Source organism: Pleuronectes platessa, chromosome 7 (genome assembly GCF_947347685.1).
Source record: "Pleuronectes platessa chromosome 7, fPlePla1.1, whole genome shotgun sequence".
Taxonomy (NCBI): domain Eukaryota; kingdom Metazoa; phylum Chordata; class Actinopteri; order Pleuronectiformes; family Pleuronectidae; genus Pleuronectes; species Pleuronectes platessa.
In genome coordinates, this window is record NC_070632.1 from 3,732,407 (window position 1) to 3,751,532 (window position 19,126).

Genomic DNA, 19,126 nt, shown 5'->3' on the forward strand with positions numbered 1-19,126 from the left:
TCACTCTACTTGTACTATCTGCACTTCTTTTTTTAGAAAAAAACATGTTTTTGCACATATTTACCAACGGGTTTGTTCGTACAATCAACCCCTGCCACTGCAATTTACTTTATAACTACAGTGAAAAGGTGTATATAATGTACATATGCTGTAAAAACTGTATGAATCAATAAAGTTTTATCTGATCTTATCTTAATGACTAGTGTGCGTTGGATGAAAGCTGCTGTTTGTCGTTGGTTGTAAAAGATCTCAGAAGTGAAGATTCACAGAGGGAGCAGACTCCACACTGATTGGTTAGTCGACGGGGGGGGGAAGTTGGACATCGCTTGTTCTGAATATTGTATTTGATATTTTTTAATTCAAATAAGGTATTTTCAGTTTGAATAGAGAAAGAAACAAACTGGTTCACGAACAGGTTATATCAGCAGGATTAATGTAAACTCTATGAACTACTTCTATTTTTCTTTCTTCTTCTGCTGTTTAATGCCGTCTCCATCCAAAAGTGCACTGGAAACACAGGGAACCGTGATTCAGTTTCGATCCCGACTGAGACCAAACTACTAAACTTTGGTCTGTTGGTTCAGAGCCTTATATGAGGAACTTTTCACACCAGTTATTTTGGTTTGGACCAAACAAGGTAGTTGTGAAAACACCTGTAGTGTCTGCGAATAAAATGTACTGCTCAAACCTCACTGAAATACTTCATTCTCTAACAAGATTTAACTAAGAATATTAAAATCCCTCTGAATCTACATGAACCGATGTTTATCCTCACCAGCTCCTGACAAAATGTCTGACTCTTCAGCTGCCAAGTTCTCCACCACATGTTCACCAGATCTCTGTGATCCCTCTGCTGTGTGGTGCTGCCGGGTCCGGGGGAGTTTCTCTGCTGAAATCCGCTGCTGCCGCCGGAGTCGAGGCCGATAACAAAGTGAGGCTGAACTCAAACAGTCGGGGGCCATGACACTGAACAATGAGCTGAAATACGAACTGAGCTGCAGAGTCAGAGGATTTTTAATCTGTGGCCTCATCACCTTCCACACGTCCACACAGCCCGGTGATGCAGCTTGTCAAAATATAACCACTTCGATGTTTGGAAAAATCCATGTGATGATCAGTCCTTTACACCAGAGGTCTTCAACAGGGGGTCCGAGACCCCTAGAGGGTCCATGGAGGTGCTGCAGGGGGGTCACGAGTTTTTTTTTTTTTCAACCAATTTTTTTTCCAAAAAGTATTTTAAAAGCTTTAAATACACATTAATATGCATCCTACATATTGTGAGGCTGATATGACCCTCTGCCTGACAACCTCCATCTGTCCAAGGTTAGATAAGTGGTGTGCTACCCATCAGGGTCCGACATCTCACTAGTGTGGGAGTAATGTGTGCCATCCACAGATGGCTTGAGGATTCACTGTCTCTTCTACATGTATGTTTAAAATAAAAACATGAATCTGTGAATTACTTTAATAGCTCAGTGTTGTATGCAAGATGTATGTTTATAAATGGCAGTGGCATGGTCACCCTGTACCTTGCACAGGTTTAAATTAAAAACATGAATATATGAACCTGTGTTATATTTGAATAGTTTAGTATTGAAACACGTTGAAGACCCCTGCTTTACAGGATTAAAGTGTCAGAGTGATGTTTGCCCAGTTGTCAAGTATTTCATTTACTGACTTTCTCATCTGGCTGTAATCTGAGCAGCTTCTCAACTACATTTTCCTGGAATAAATATAATCAGGATATATTCAAGCATCATTCTCTGCTTCAGCCTCAGTGTCACTAATACCAGACGTGTGACTATAAAACACAACCTCTCATCCTGACACGGAGAGAAAAACACACAGTGTCGCCTGCAGCACATGGGGAGCGATAAAATAAAATGTATTTTGCATTCAATAGAACAAACGCACACTCTCAGAGGAGCGTGAAGGGAGACGGCAGGAGAATCTGAGCGAGAGGGAATGTGCCTCTTTGAGGAGAGCTTTGCAGGTAACAGGATTTCCAGGGTGTGATATCACAGAGCGACGGTGCCAACGCTGGGTAATGTCTCCATCCTTCCACGCACAACATCCCACAGTGTGTGGTTGGATTATTACTCACTCAGTTAACAATCCATGATTCACCCTGACACGCCGTGATAACATCATTTCCAGACTCACGCATCGTCTTAGTACTGGGATGTGTGGAGGTGACACCAGGCCAAACAGGGAGACAAAGCCACATTCAATAAGCCTCCTCAAAGCCATGTTTCCCTTTGATATGATGTGATTACTGCAGTGTGCCGTCTGCTCCTTTGAAAACTGTAATCCAGCAGAAAATGTCTATTCATTGGCTTTTCTGCAGCTCTCATTATTCTGACAATACAGTGTGGGGAGTAAGAGTTTCGTGACCTATATTCTTCCAATGCGCTGTTATGTTCTGCTTCTCTCTGCTGTTATCAGAGGTAGTTTGGTTTGTTTACAAAGATGATCCATCAGCGAACATCACAAAGGAATACAGACGGAAAATGAAAGGAAAAAAGACGACATGCTTGAGTTTTAGTTTGGAAAATGGAAATATCTGCAATTAAAGCTGAAATCATCAATGTGCATTATGATCTAAAAGATTTTGATGAGACTTTTTCATTCTGGCTCTTCAAAGACTTCAAACTATTCTTAAAATAAATCTGCCAAGCAGCATCTATGAAACTCACTATTCAACAAATTATATCTCATCATATCTTCAGATTTTGCCTCTGTTTGTGTGTTTGTGTGTTTGTGTGTTTGTCTGTTTGTTTTCCAGCAAGATTACGCAGAACTGACTGGACTTATGTCCACAATGAGACAAGGGCCAAGAAAATATATATTAAATATTGGCACAGATCTGGAGAAAAGGGCCAAATCCATCCACTTACATGTTTCATATTTTCCTTTTCAAGTTGGCCAGATGATACAAACATTACATAACTGATTTCCATCAAATGTTGTAAAGGGTTGAGGCATCACAAAGTAAAGTCCACATCCAAATTCCCTTTCTTTAATATTTTCAACAATTTCTCAATTCTCCCTAACGAGTAATTCATGGATTTTGAAGCTTGATTAAACTTAGGAGGAATATTGGTACTCGTGGAAAATAATTTTAATAATTATCTTATTATTATTGTCTGATTTGAAGTGGATGGAAACTTGAAAAACTGAAAAAAAAATCTGTTACGTTTTCCCATTGGCCAACACTTTTGAGATGATCCCTAACTTCAGGTCTGTCTTCTATGGAGCTGCGTGTGGAACTGGTTTTCTTGGATCATGAATAAAAAATAACATGCTACAAAAAAGATGGATGTTTATTTTCTATTTACTCAGAGCTCATAATGCAAATTTTAATAATGTATACATTTAACCCACCTACTATATACATATCCATGAATATAAATTTTTGACTACTCGTTCCTGCCTCTACATTAACAGGTTTTCATGTTAGTGACAGAACCTTTCATTTCACTATCATTCGTTTTCACCTCATTACCACAGGTTGACATTTGTTTACTGGCTGTGGAGACGTCCCTCGACTGAGAGACGTCCACACAGGACGAATAAACTGATTCATTATCTCTGTCAACTCTACTTTTCCCTCTGCACGGACTTCAGCCGTCAATTAATTACCAGCTTCTTTCTCCCGGTGAAAAGAGTTAATCATTCCTGAGGAGTTTTCATCACTGTCTCAAAATGTACAAATCAGAGCTGACTGTGTTTATTCAGGCATGAGAAGACGTCCTTTGTGGCGAAGTATCTGTAAACATGTCAGGCTCCGGGTCCTGGGCTCTCTGAGGGCCTCGGGGTGACAGGGGATTATCAAACTGTCCTGTAGTGGAAGCGTTTCAATCTTTCTGCCCAAACTGCAGGTGAGAAACTCTTCTTCTTAGACCCGTTACAAGTTTATTAAATTATTTTCAGGCTTATCGGAATCGGGGCAGGAGACAACAATGAGCCAACGATGTTCCTGCTGAGCCACTGACCAACGCTCAGTCTGTAGAGACGTGTCTGAAGAGGAGGAGGAAGATTCCTCCCAGTGAGATTGATTTATAGGTTTGTTAAAAACATATTCATGGACTTCAGGGACGGGAGGATGATTTACAAGGAAAGTAAAATCTTTGAATTATTCAAATCTCTATCTGCTTCAGAGGCTAAGAAATAAAAGTTAGCGTAAACGTTGGCTATTCTTTATTTGTGTTTTAATTTGGTGCCTTTATATCAGTATCAATGTATCTGCCTCCAGAACCCAGGTTGCTCTGGTTTTCTCTTTTTTGAATCCCATTCTTATTTTCTATTTTCTTTTATGTGACTCCCCCTTACTGGGATTTCCTCCCGCAGCCTACCCACTCCCACCAGGATATTGTATTTAGTAGTTTTCTAGGTGTAGTGTCCCGCCACTCTCCCAAAGACAGCTGATTCTGCTGAAGCTCCATTAGTCCTAACATGTTAAGTCCTGGACGAAACGAGGACGATGCAGGGACAACTATGAAGGGGGGGGATGTCAAGTAGCAGAGCAGGATGGAGGATCATCAAAATGCATCAGGTACCACACATAAGTAAAAATGCTCTTTGCAATAGTTTGGACGAAAGGTCTTTTTCTAATTCCATCTTCTGTCGCCCTCTTCAACACCCCCCCCCCCCCCCTCATTCCCTCCTCTCCATCACTTAGTGTTAATTAACTCCTCATGCCACCGCCTTCTTCATCTCCTCATTAACCCCCTGCTTCTTTCATTTTCTCCTCCTACTCCCGTTTCTTCTCTCTCCTCTCCTCTGCAGACCTTCGATATGCTGCTCTGGCTCAGCACGACTTCACCAGTGTCAGTTCTCGAATGTACAAATTCTCCACAAGCAGACGACTTAATTAAGAAAATAAAAGTTAGTACGAGGACAAGATGAAAGGCGTCGGGCCTTTTATATGTGAAAGACGTGCTCGGGCAGTTTAAAGCTGAGAACTGACTCAGGGGCAACGTCCTTCAGAGAACTCACTCTACCAGACACATTCTGTTCTATTTCCTGTTTCCATGACTGGCTCTACCCTGCTCCCTGTTGCATTGTTAGCTCCTGTGAGTGGCTGCAGGTACTGAGGTTCAGCCCCCCAGGTAGCTGACTCATTAGCTTTGTCACCCGCGAGGAATGAAGCATTAGGTATTTGCTGAAGAAGGTAAAACATCATGATTGATATCCGAGGCTAACTCTCTTCATCATCGCCTCTGACTCTGGCTCCAAAATCACAAGATGGCAGAGTTCGTAACGAATTTGAACGTTTTCTTACTCAATGAATCAATATTTAAAAAATGTGTTTCACAAAGTATTTCACAATGTGATCTACTGCTATTTTTATTAAACTTTACTCAAACTAGAGCAAACAGTTCATTTGTTGAGATCCATTTTCCTCTGCAGATTACAACACAGTCGATGCACCAGTGTGTGTGTGTTTGTGAGGGGGGGGGGGGGGGGGGCTGTCTCTGACTGATGTGTTTTTAATTGGTTTTGTGGCCTTGTGGCAAAGATGAGTAAAATACAACATGCTTTGAATACACACTTGTCAATACCAACTCACTGCGATACATTTGTTGTTGGTTCTAATCTTTTCATGTGATGAAAATGAGTATTGAATACGGTCGACCTCATCCTTTAGACCTCAGGCTTTAATTTAGGAGATGTAGAGGTTACGGCCTCCCGGGAATAGATGTATTGTAAGTGAATGCTGTGTGTATGAAACAAGTGTGTGTGTCGGTGTGTGTGTGTGTGTGTGTGTTTGTTTACGTGTGTGTGTGATCCTTACCTTATTCTCCAGTCGACCGATGAGTTCAGCCAGGCGGTTGATCTGAGACTCCAGACCTTCTTTCCTCACCTCCACTGCACCTGCAACACAAACACACACACACACACACAAAGTCTTAATACAACGACTGAATGAGAACAAACACACTTAAAAGTTCTTTCACTTGTTTCCGGGCTGTGAACCCATCTGACGCAGCTGGATTACATTTTTATTTAAATTCACGTCATATTGAAATCATATTTTCAAAGCCTGACCGCACGTTATAATCCTCTTGAAATATCAAACCTGGGAGTAAACAGCTCATCAGTGACTTCACCCTCCCGTCCTGTTTGTTCCCTTTTTCATTTAAAGTTATATAAATGAACTCTATTCTTCTGTTTATTTATCGGCTGCTTTAAAAACACAAGTATGTGGAGTAAACACAATGCTACAGTGAGCAGGTTTTGCAGGTATTCCCTAAAACTCTCATTGGCCTTTTCTAATCTTTCTCTTTTCATTCCCATTGTTTGAATATTTCATGTAAAGTGTGGGAGGCTGATAAATTGGCAATTATAAGTGTTTATCGGAAGGAACTGGCCTTTTCAAAGACAGTAAGGGAGCGGACAGAGCTTCTTTGAGCCGCTCTGTATAATCAGCTCTGACTGCACAAGGATTTTTAGACGGCGAAACCACACACAGGTTTTTGTAAACAGCTTTGGTCTCAGAGGAAAAGACAAAATGTACAAAATACACTTTCTGCTGCAGCGCTGAACATCAGTTAAGAAAAGTGCCTAAAAACTTAGCAGTTCGCTAATAATGGAAAGAGGATGAATGTTGCTAACGGGCAAATATGAACCGTTTTCAGTCGTGAACTCTGGAAAATGTCCGCTCCAGTTTGTCTGTCACACATGAACAACACAGGGGGAGATTCTCCAATCAGATGCGTTCACAACATCAGGTGAGAGGTGGCAGGAGGCGGGACGTCACGTTTCATTCTGCTGCTAGATTGGTCCTTATAACCAGAGGCTCACGGATTTCATTGTCTTTCCAAGGTATGACCCCTCGCTCACAGGCCTAGAGTTTGGAAAATGTCCGGACCCAACAGCTTATGTGAGCAATTAGTGATTTAAAAACAGTTTTAGACTTCAAGGATACACACCGTGTGTAGTGATGAGAGGTGGGTGTTCATTTGACTTCGGTTTGTTTACAAGAAAACACCACAGGGCTCCTTTTCATCTATTCATTATCTCCTATGGCAGATGTGCAGTGTTCCTCCCTCTCTTCGCAGATGATGCTCTGTTATATTTGTGTTGGGATGAATAAAAAACTGAGGGAGAACAGTGAGCAAACATTTACACCTTAGGATTTATATCACTGCCGTACTTTTCACTTCCTCACCGGTCTTTTTCTCCTCTATCCGCCCTTCCCTCCTCTCCCCCCCACCCCTTCCTCCTCTTCACTGACTCCTGAGCTGCCGTCTTCTTTTCATCCCCTGATTGTCCCCTCACAGCTAATTGGAGAACTGGCTGCATACTCTTCATTAAAAGCTTAAAACAGCCAGTCAATTAGGAGCCTCCACCCCCCCCCCCCCTTCCACATACACACACACACACTCTCACCAACTAAACCATAGTCTGTAACCAAGGAGACAGTTGGAGACAAAAGCCCAGTGGTCATTTTGATGGACTTAGAAAATAAGTGCCCAGGTCAATTATAGAAATGTGTGGGAGGAATTACAGCCTTCGAATTTATCAGCATGGAAGGGGGGGGGGGGGGGGGGGGACTTTCCCCTCAATTAAACCTGATTTGAGTTATTCCACATTCACCTAATTTAACTTTCCATTCTGTGTCACCGAGTATTTAAATGTGTTGACGTGAATCGTGGTAAAAAAAAGGAAAAGCTCCACTGTCGCTTCACCATCTCTTAAAAATAAGTGGCTGAAAAGTCCAAGAGTTCAGTGGAAGTTCACACCAGGTTCCAAGTCTTCTCTGAAAATGGAGAATATAGTTGCAAGGAAGAATTTGAAACCAACTGCTCTTCAGAATTTAAACGATGGCAGAAAACAGTGATATTAACTCAGCTGCACAGCCGAGGAATCTTCTGGACCTGACATGAAGAACTGATGGTTCTCACGTCTCCAGGCTTGGGTCCAGGATACAGTCGGTCCAGTATGGAATCCCAGACGTGCCTCTCTCTCTCTAGCTACTCATTCACAGCTCCTCCTCTGGGATCCCGATGCGTCACCCGACAGAGGAAGCTCATTTCGGCCATCTGTATCTGTGACCTCGTTCTTTCAATCACGACCCGGAGCTTGTGAGTAAAAGGGAGGGCTGGACCGAAGAGCAGCCAGTAAATTTAAAGTTTAGCCTTTTGGCTCAGCTCCTTCTGCACCACAGGGGTCCAGTACAATGCCCTCATCACTGCTGACGCCGCACCAATCTGTTCATCTCACAATCCATTGTCCAGTATTCCGTCATTTGTCCTAAAGCATTGATTCCATCTCGGGGACACGTGGAACCATCCATCCCTGAGCATTTCTCCTGGAAGCTTTTATTACAAGTCACCGAGGCAAATGCCATTCTGCAGTTTTTAGATTATCTAATAAAAAATCTATAAGAAACACACAGTTATGAATGAACTGTAATTACAGGCAGGACAAAGAAAGAGATCACATCACCCGACTTAATGGAACGGAGCATTAACTACTTTCTCTGTATCTTAAAATGAAATCATCCGTCTTGAGTGCGATTTCATTTCATTGTACGTTCCTACAACTGACACATGTTCTGCTGCTTTTCTTTAAGAAGTTCCAATTACCCCCCCAAGAGACAATTAGCAATGCTGCTCTCTGTAAATATGGTAACCATTCCTCTCGATGTTAGACCTCATGCAGCGCGTGGACTGAATGTTGGGTTTTGAAGAATCGCCCAATATCAAAGGTCTGTCAAGCTTCATCTGTATCCATTGATAAATTCCTCTTTTCCCACAAATGTCTTCCAGTGTTGCTGTTGTCTTTTAGCGGCCGACAGATCTGCTCTGTCCTTCAGCAGGAAGAATCTTCCCACCGAGTCTAAAGCATTGATTCAACACTCAGCAGCTGGATTACCGACCAAGACGACCTGGTTCTCTCTGGAGAAGATAACTGAGCTCCTCACTCCTGAGGTCTTAACTCCCCGAGTCCTGATTAAAGGCTAAAGTCGATCTATCCTTTGGAGAACTGAGTCCTCGGCTCTAGAACAGCCTTCCACAGACTATTGGATCAGCTGACTTTGATGGTACTCGGGGATCAAACCATCAACCCAGGGAGCGGTGGCCCACCTGCTACACAAAGACGTATAGTACAGTCGGAAAAACAAACCTCAGGAGAAGACACAAATCTACAAACTGGTAACGACTTGGTGGCACATTCATCAGTGTAACAGCTTTTTAATTATATTTATGTAACATGATCTCTTCTCCACAGCAGATTCTCAATTAGCCATTAGGAGCCGATAAACTGGAAACAAGTGGAATTACACCAAAGAGTCACAGGCCAGCATCTCCTCCCTGGTAAATGTAGTGAACGGCACATTAACAAGCTACTGGGATCACACATCATCCACTTCCTCCCACTCTGAGACCATCTCCAGCTTGATAAGGACAGAAGACATCCTGTCATGGACACACGTATTTACCCAATGGTTGGGATCATCGGATATTTCATGGTTACGATGGCACGATAATCCACAGTGTCCACTTCAATCCGTTTTAAAAAGATGATCAGATCGCCGTTGATGCCATTAGAGTCAGTAATGGACACCAGGGAGGTTTATCTCTCTGTAATAAACGACTGTTCTTCTTACATCTGTCTCAGCAGACGGAGGAAACACATGGTGCCTCAACTCTCGTCTCCATCAGAGGCACATCATGTTTGCTACAGCTGGGTGTTAACACACAGTACACGCAATACACACAATACACGTGTGGTGTCCAGTAATACTTCTGCTATATTTGATGAATGTGAAAGTGGCACAGCAGGATCACTCGTTTACAGGCTGTTTGTCCATTTGCTGCTCCTGCAAATAACACAGTCGACCCAGGAGGTTAAAAGTAGTTCTTTCCTTACAGTGATGTATGAAGTGGCCCCTGACCAGTAATCGTCCAATCACACTTTAGCAACACTTGGATTTCCTCGTGTGTGTCAGGGGTTTAACAACTTTTTTCAAAGTCGAATATGAAAATGGGTTAAAGCTGCTGAGTATCTTCATTAGAACAGAGCATTAACTTCACATTTTGAATCCAACTCCGAGAGCTATCAGAGTTCAGTGGCTCTCTACGGATCTTTGTTAGATTCAGGATGTGAAAACTCCAGCCGACAAGTACAATAGAACTTAGAATATCTTCAATTTAAATCAAGCTGCACCGATTCAATCTGATCTGGATCGTGAGGACAATGATGCTTCACCTGGCAGATGATGTGATTTGATGATATCATTTGAACCATCAACGGCTCATTTTCAAGTTTCGAGATGTTTTCTCCAACTTGCTCAGGCAATAAAATTTAAATTATCGATTAGCTACATACAAATACTAAAAGCTGTAAGTTCTCACTGGCAAAAAATGAGCAGCCAGTGTTCTGTCCTGTTGTTCTAAAATGTCCTGGTATTTGATGGTAATTCCACTGTTCACATTTTAAACTGCACGTCTGCTGAGGACCGGAAGCTTGAAAGAAGAATAGCAGCCGCGACCTTTAAAGAAATCGGATAATGTCAGAGTCTACATGTTTTCCACAGTCATACGCCTTCCTACTGTATAAATACATATCAAGACGTCTGCGGTGACGTTAAACCACAGTTCAATTTACAATTAACGGTGAAGCGACAGCACTTGGAGGAGAGAGAGAACGAAGGCTCACAGCTGCTTCACTTCAAGATGCTGCTGGTTATTTTTAGCTCTTTCTCGTTCTCACTCTTTGTTTCTTCCCCCACTCGTCTCCCACTCACCGCTTTGTTAGCTCCGCTCTTTTGTCCTCCTGTGCAGACTCTGATCAAGTCCCAGAGAGACAACACCCCATGTACTCCTCTCTGCTAGTGTGACATGAAAGAGGGAGATGCACCTTCAAGGTGACTTCGCGCGTAGGGAAAAAAGAAGAACAATGACGGAGGAAGAAAATGAAGAAGTGACTCAGGAGCGAGGGATTATTCATTCACACTGGAGGAGGCTGGGCAGCAGGACAGGGAGCGGGGGGGGGGGAGAGGAGAGGATCTGGAGGCCATTAATCAATCGACTCGTCCTGACTCAAGACAAAGCACAGCTGACGTGAAGGTCCTCGGCTGTCACAGCTACTTTACTGCCTACAGTATCCCGGGGGGGGGGACAACGGAAACGAGAAAAAGGAAACTGTGACGCCGAGGTGAAAGATGGTGAGACTGATAAACAGCGGTAAAGGCTGCTTTCACGTCTTTGCCTTGTTTAGGAAAATAAATACCTGCTCCCATACGCAGGCTTATTTGAAGAATGAAGATTATTTCCCGGCTCCAGTGGATGAGCATTTTCTATAAACGTTGGATTTATTTCTGTTTGCTGTGAGATAAAGTGACACTTTATACCCCCTTTCAAATTATTTGTAAAAATGCATATAAACATATATTTTTTTAAATGTTCCTCTAAGCAAATGATATGGAAGTCTGAGTGTTTCATGCGTCGACAATTTCATCGTCTACATGACTGAATAATGAACTTCTGACAAAATATCAAAAATAATTATTTATTATCGTTAAACAAAGAATTCCTAACAATAAACTATATTTTTACTATTTATTGAGAAGCCACTAATCATAATAATCACTAGTGAAGAATCCTTTCGATCTAAAATAACCATTTTTGCATGTGTGTGTTCTGTGCACCAATAAAAGCTGAAGAGTTCAGAGAAAATTTTTCAAACTGGTGAATATCACCGACATAAAACTTATAAATGTGCTCATTTTATACAACCTGACGTTCGGTCCAATGCAACAATGATTAAATGTGATATTACTGAATATGTTTTACTTTTCACCTGATGTGCTGCTCTTGATTAATTGGATCATTTAGCCGTTCACCAGAAACGGTCTAATTATAAGAAATAACTTCGGTACTTTTTACTTGATACGAGTTAAAGCTTCATTATTTATCTGGTTGGAGTAGATATTTAAATCTGGAGTTTCACATGCATATATATATATATTGTTGGGGACTTATTTGCATTTGGATGATGAGCTCAACACTAAGACCACGTTAGTTCAGGCTACACAGTCTCCACCAGAGATGTTATTACCCAGTTGGTTTGGTCTTATTGGACCAGTCTGTCACTCTCAGTGGCCTGGGTCACCTAATGTCCACATTCTCTCCATCAACACGTCTGTATCTGCGTCAGGGTCAAAGGTCACATATCCCTGACTCGTTTAAAGGAAGCTGACACAATAAGTGTCTCTCATATTGTTCTCGCTACAGGATGGGACAATTGAGCATTTAATGGGAAATTAAAGGCATTGATCTGTTATGTTGTTCACTGTGGCTGCACATTTGTTTTTTAATAAATTGTTATATAGTAGATGTAGTTTAATACTGTTACTGTGCCGTTTAAAAAGTGTTTTATTTTCATTTAAACTGTGGCTGCACGCTAACAAATATTTAAAGGAAGTAAATGTTGTGTCGATTTATTTATTTGAGCTCTTTCTCAGTTATGATTGTCAAACTAGATCATAAATGATGTTCTATTGCTTTTTGATACAACATAACACGGTATCAGAACATCTTTTATGTATGTTTACTGAAATTATTATTCACTTTTCCCTGTGTCTATCTATATTCTCTATCCCTCTAACGACTCCAGTGTGAACGAGCAGCATCAACGCAAAAACACCAGATCAACCTTTTCTTTTGAAGCAGCGTGTGCATCGCGTGTGAGGAGGAGATTTTATATGATGAAGAGTAAACTGTTCTCTGTCAGGATCACAAGGCTGTGAGAGAATAAAGAGTCGTCACTGTCATCCCCAGTCTGACATGAATGCCAATCCCACAGCAGTAAAACACAAAGAGTTATAGAAGCCGTACTGTTAGCGACTCGAGTGCTTCACCGGGGCCATAAATCACAGACTGCTGCTGAGGCAACTGACTTTTAGAGGCTTCATTTGTGTTTTCTATTCATGTCAGTGATGAACTGGGTCAAGTCCCTCACAGGCGGCCTCGGTGGCTATGAAGTGCATATTGGTGCTTGTGTGTGACCTCCTGTGACCTGCTGGAGGTGAGGCTGTGGTTTCCTCAGTCGAGGCAGCGTAATGCAGGTTGAACGTGTGTCTCTCTGATCACATCTCATCTCTCACTCAATCAATAAAGGCTTTGACAACAGCTCTATACACAAGTCACAGAGCAGGTCAGCTACACTGGACCTTTATCAAAGGACATGTTCAGTGTGGATTTCTGGATTTGATTCAACGAAACATAAACTGCTTAGTGGAGGTAAGAGATCCATGGACTGATTCAGTGTCAGTGGGCAGAACTGTACAATTATGATGGTAAATATGGTGGAATTTAACAATCCTTGTGTTATGGATAAACAAAATGAAAGAATAAATATCTACACAACAAACAAAAGTGTTTTAATCAGTCTCGTATAAGAAATGCATTATTATATTCATTAGTTTTAACGTGTAAATATCTTTAGTAGCTAAAAATGTATCCTAATTGGGATGCAAGTACTTCCAGTAACAGTATGTACAGTAATAGTTTGACCATTACATTAAATCTCATTGATTATAGCTGAGTGACTCAGTCCAGTTACTTCTTTTAACAGATCGATGAATTGTTGAATTGGCTTGATTACAAATTGACAAATGAGCCGACGCATTGATTCAGCTGAGCCGACGCTTCCGCCCCCGAAACGAAGAGGAAGCAGTTTGTGTTTGTTACTGATGAGTTGTTTGTTTTCGTTGAAAAGGTCAATTTCCGGTGCCTCCTTCTCAAAGGTTAAACACGGGCCCCTCAACGGACACAGCCATGCAAACACTGAGCTGTTTCCACTCTACAACACTGGAAACCACACAATGCTAATGGTGACGTCTCTGCAGGCTGAAATCCTTCTAGTTGCTCAGGCTACGCTTCAGAAAGAGTAAAGGGTGTTGATTGGAGACCAATGACAGGGTCTGTGGAATTTAGAATATCGTGAAAAAGCCTAATGATCGTACTTTTGAGTTATTACCTCTCATTACCTCCAGCCAGGGCGTCACAGTTTCACCCCCGTGCATTGATTGGTTGGTTGGTTTGTCAGCAGGACTACGCAAAAAACTGTTCATGGATTTCCACATAACTCAACAGAAAGATGGGACAAGAGATAACAAAAAAAGACAATTCATGGATCATGGTGAAAAAACCCACGGGCATATCTATGGGACACCATCTGTTGGCCACTGGAACACGAATGGAGGATCTCGACCAGATGCATCATCGGTGACATTAATAGTCTTTAGCTGAACGTCAGTATTTCAGCTCCGAGCTGTCAAGTAGCAGCCGACCACATTCCTGAGCCTGATACTGAGGGTGAACATGACGTATGGGTCCTGAGACGAGACCGGACATCGGACACCCGTCAATAACAACATCTGACCAGTGATTGATTACAGCTTGTTCTGCCCTTTAAGACTCTCCTCTCCCCTGAGGCTCAGCTCAACTCCACTTCTTGTTGCAGCCATTGACGTTTATGTGACACACACACACACACACACTCTACATTACAGATTTCAGATATATGAACTCTCCGCCTTCTCCCTTTGCATAGCCATCCCTAAAACTCTTCCTCTTTCTTTCGACCTGTGCAGATGGCTGATTGAGGTGTTTTAAGATGGAGAATAAATCACATAGGTGTGCGTGTGTGTGTGTGTGTGTGTGAGAGAGAGTGTGTGTGTTTGTGTGTGTGTGTGTGCACAGGGGTGTACACAGGATGAAGTGGAGCTGAGTGACAGTCAGGCTTTGATTTCTGCTCACCCCGGCTGATCTACCCCGACTGCAGGTTGGGAATGTGATGCTAATCATACAAGCAGATGACAGATGGACTCCAACCATGAACTCAGAGGAGGTGTTGCAGTGTGTGTGTGTGTGTGTGTGTGTGTGTGTGTGTGTGTGTGTGTGTGTGTGAGTGTGTGTGTGTGGTCACCTGAAGCAGTGTTGATGGTCCTGACAGCCTCCCTGGCGGCGCTCACTCTATTGTTAGGAGGGTAGTCAGGGACAGCGTTGTCATTGCGCTTCTCGGACATTCGTGGGCTCGCCTTGGCAGGTAGATGACTGAGAGGGGAGGGGCGGAGTTAGATAACGAGACAGCATGTGTGTGTCTGTGTGTGTGTGTGTAGTGTGAGCGACAGATGCTTTAACCATACAAGATCTGTGCCTGAAACACTGCCTGGTTTCCATTACAACTGCTGACAATCTGAGTTTTACACATAATGCCCTGATACATGTGCACAGTCATGAACACACACACACACACACACACACACACACACACACACACACACATTCCCAATTTCACAGCGTCTGACATCAGTCATTCCCTCAGTCTCACCCTGATTGGCTGTGCTGTTCGTCAATGGCGTCCACAGCACTTTCCACAGAGCTCAGCAGAGACTGGATCTGATTGGCCGATTCCTTCAGGAGGAAGCGTGTCACAAACTGCTCCACGTTGCTTCCTCTTTCGTAAACCTGGGGACACAGAAGTCAAAATGTAAATCGTGGGTTTGATCATACGTGAAACTAGTCTCAGAAATTTGTTTGGGAAGAAAAAGTGTATTTTTTCCATGTTTGTCACACATCACAGCTTCTGGTTCCACTTCCTGTCAAAGCATTTTCCAGCTGAATCTTTCTAAGTTCCTTCCTTGAATCTCAATGTGGAAAGACACAAATATAAGGAGTAAAAAAAGAAAAAACTATTTGTCGTCTAGCATTTTCTGTCTGAGTCGTTTACTATTCTATTCTTTTTGCTGCAGGTCAGACATAACCAGACTGTACATGTGTCTCAGTCGCCCCCTGGAGGTGGGCTGCAGTATAGGTCATAAAGCCTGTGTCCTCCATGTTCGTAGATGGGGCGTTGACCAAATTAAAAAGTAGAAGTAGTGGCAGGCCACATTTTGAAGAGCTTTCGAATTCTAGTTACTCTGCTGTAACGTAATTGGTCAACAACTGAAAGGAAGCAGCTCCTGAATTGAGACAAAGCTATAGAGTCCATCGGCGTAACGTAAACAACTTCATGAATTCATCTGCATTTAAAGCCTGTTGGACTCAAAAGGTGCAGAGTTGTGGTTTTAATAGACTGAAAATTATTTCAGTTCATATTCAGCAGACACAAAGTTAAACAGAAATATCCTCCACCTTCTCTTATCAAACACAAAAGCCTTTAACTCAATTAGGTTTCAACTCGTCAGCTTCGTTCTGCTACAAAACTGATTCACATTGTAGCTCCGAGCCCATTCTGCTCAGAGCTTATTGACCCGTAAGCAATTAAACATTTTCCTGAAGCTGTTCTGAATTGTTGCTGTGAACCCTTGAGGTGAGATCTACTCCATCCAGCAAGAAATGTGAAGCTTTCTAACCTGAGTAAGACTTTCTCAGGACTAAAGAACAGAGACGTGACATCCAGACATCGGCAGCGCAGCACAGGGACTCGTGAACATGCTCAACTGTCAGAGGAGGCAAGACTGGAGCTCCTGCTTTAACTCCGATGACCTTATCTCCCACCTTATAATTATTTAGGGAACTGGGCGCTAAAAAAAAAAAACTCCTTCCCTGAACACTGATTGTCCAATGAGAGCTTAGCAACGGTAGCGAGGCACATTGGGCCTGTCAAGCCTAGGATTTCCAAACATGTTGAATCTGTGTCTGCTGTTTGAAGAGTGGGTGGTGTCTGTATTTAGTCTCAGTAAAAACAAACCACAACAACACAACTACACCGCATCAGTGGGGCCTTGATGCTGCAGCTTCACACCACTGCCCAGACCATACATTAGAGTATTAGCTTCATTTCTGTCCAACGGGAGGAAGTGGAGACGCTTCTTCCATTTCCTCGACCTTCCACTGATGGGAGGAAGTCCAGAAACCCAAGTCCAGGTTGTCTGAGGAAGCGTTTGACAAACACAACATGTACATGCTCTTCTTTACAGTCTGTTGTCCTGGCACATGTAAACATAGAGTCCAAAAATGTCAGTATGAAAGGTAAGAAACCAGGAAGTGCTCCGGAAGTTCACAAGGACGTTTCAGACTATTCTGGATGTCCGGTCCTGGGTTTGTCCTCTGCAGACTCTAAATGCTACTGTTTGGACGAGTTGCTGAGCCACAGTCCAGACCACAGAACCATCAGACCAACACATGAAGGCCTCAGTGTCAAAAGCGTGGTCGTAATTGACTGAATAACTTCCCCCGACAGTGGAGTCAGTCGGTCATGTCAGCTTTACTGTCAGAAGTCACAGTGCAGTGATTCAGGGAGACAATTAAGGTTCCATGTGCAGTCAGCCTTCCTCTGCTGCTCTCTAATCAAAGACAAGCGGCCTCACGAGACACACAGTCACACTGGCTGTATCGACTTCTATTATTACAGTCAATGGCTTTTACACACGTAAACACACACATGCATGTGTGTCCACATACAAACCTGCAGCTATTGCCTCAGAGGAGGCTCTTCCTCATCAGTTCAGTAGCAATAAATCTGCCAGCTGCTTTCAGATTTACATAAACGTCAATCATAAAACGCAAAAACAAGCGTTTAAAATGTATTTATTTAAATACAACCAACAGAAATCAATGTTTATAGAATGTATGTGAGTGGTTCCAATTTTATTGTCAAGAGACAGATAAGAAAAGGTTCAATTACCAAAGAGGGATCCTATTTAGAATAAATAGTTATTTGTATACATATGTATATAAATGTATTTGGTGAAGGGAGCATACTGATACAGTGGAGAAAACAATAATTCAATATATTCCTTTCTATATCACGGGTCTGTTCCATAACATTTGCTTTGGTCAAACATACTTAACTTGGTGGAGGGGAAATTATATTTCTAATACAAGAATAACACGATCATGTGCAGGGCTTTTTGGCCTCGGCGGAGGTTTGTCATTCTAGTTTTTTTGTCTATAATGTACTTATTTCTCTGAGGACTAATAATCACATGAAAAACCACAACAATTTGAAGATTCCCAGTTAAAAGACGATTTGTTTTGTGGCGTGAATCATGTCCAGTGCTGTAACTGTAGTGTGTTTTTGGTCTCAGTGTTTTTAGGAGTTTATTCCCTCTGTGGTTCCACTTTTCTGTTCAGAGTCACGAGAACTAATATTTATTAAAAAATTACAACATGAGACAAACGGGTGAGAATTCCCCTCAGGACGAATTGAGAATGTAACTGTAGCAGCTCTTTTATTAACCAGCAGATCCAGAATAAACATTAGAGTCGTGATGGATGAAGTCAGGAAACTCTAAAGGCTCAAAGCTGCGACGGGAATAAAATGTGCTGGATAATTGGTTGTTTTTCATTTATGGTCAGAATAAAAGCCCTCAGCGCAAACACAGACACACACAAACAGACACACACACACACACAGCAAATGTGAAGTCTGTGTGTAAAGTCAGTACATGTGTATTGCATATTCTCTTGTTCATTGAAGTACTGTCACTATTTGATTATTACTGCCATAATTAAACTTCAGCACTTGAAGCAGTGTGTGTCTGTGTGTGCATATTAAACTGTGTGTATATGTGGGTGTATGTTGATCTATAGCATGTGTGAGTCATAAGTAACACACAGTAAATACTGCTTCTTTTCCAAAGCTATAAAGTGGCACAACCTTTTAAGTGGCTGTACCTGGTGTTCTGATCCTAATGTAAGATAAACACTTTGGCCTCAGTGTGTGTGTGTGTGTGTGTGTGTGTGTGTGTGTGTGTGTGTGTCAGTCTAAATCCACATTACTGCATTTTACTTAAAAAAAAAAACACACATCACTGTTGTCGGTCACATGACGCGTTTTCAAATACGAGTCTGGATGAAGATTGTTTGAGTGTCAAAAATAATGTTTTTAAATTTAAATATTAGTATGGATGTTGCCAAAGTGACGGTGGAACACAACAATTAAACATTCAAACTGCTGTTGGGAACATAGACTGTAAATAAAAAGCCTTGGATTGGGTTCGAACCTCCTTTGCCAAATAAAACCTCAAACAAATTCCCTTCGTCAGAATTTAACAACGATCAGAAACTAAATTTGGTGCCAATTTCCGAGATGTTTAAATCTGAGCCATATTCTTCAGACATCTGCTGTAAACGATTCTCAGCTCTGTGATGTCATTTCA

The 19,126-nt window shown here is 42.1% G+C and overlaps 1 protein-coding gene across 1 annotated transcript in view; it reads right to left on the reverse strand.

The window, feature by feature from the left end:
• Positions 1–19,126, reverse strand: part of necab2 (N-terminal EF-hand calcium binding protein 2) — a 93,194-nt gene that overhangs the window by 25,891 nt on the left and 48,177 nt on the right. The window contains exons 6-8 of the mRNA XM_053427489.1: positions 15,352–15,488; positions 14,947–15,074; positions 5,798–5,877 (exon numbers count right to left, since the gene is read on the reverse strand). Coding sequence (XP_053283464.1) covers positions 5,798–5,877; positions 14,947–15,074; positions 15,352–15,488 — 345 coding nt within the window. The remainder of the gene's footprint in view (positions 1–5,797; positions 5,878–14,946; positions 15,075–15,351; positions 15,489–19,126) is intronic.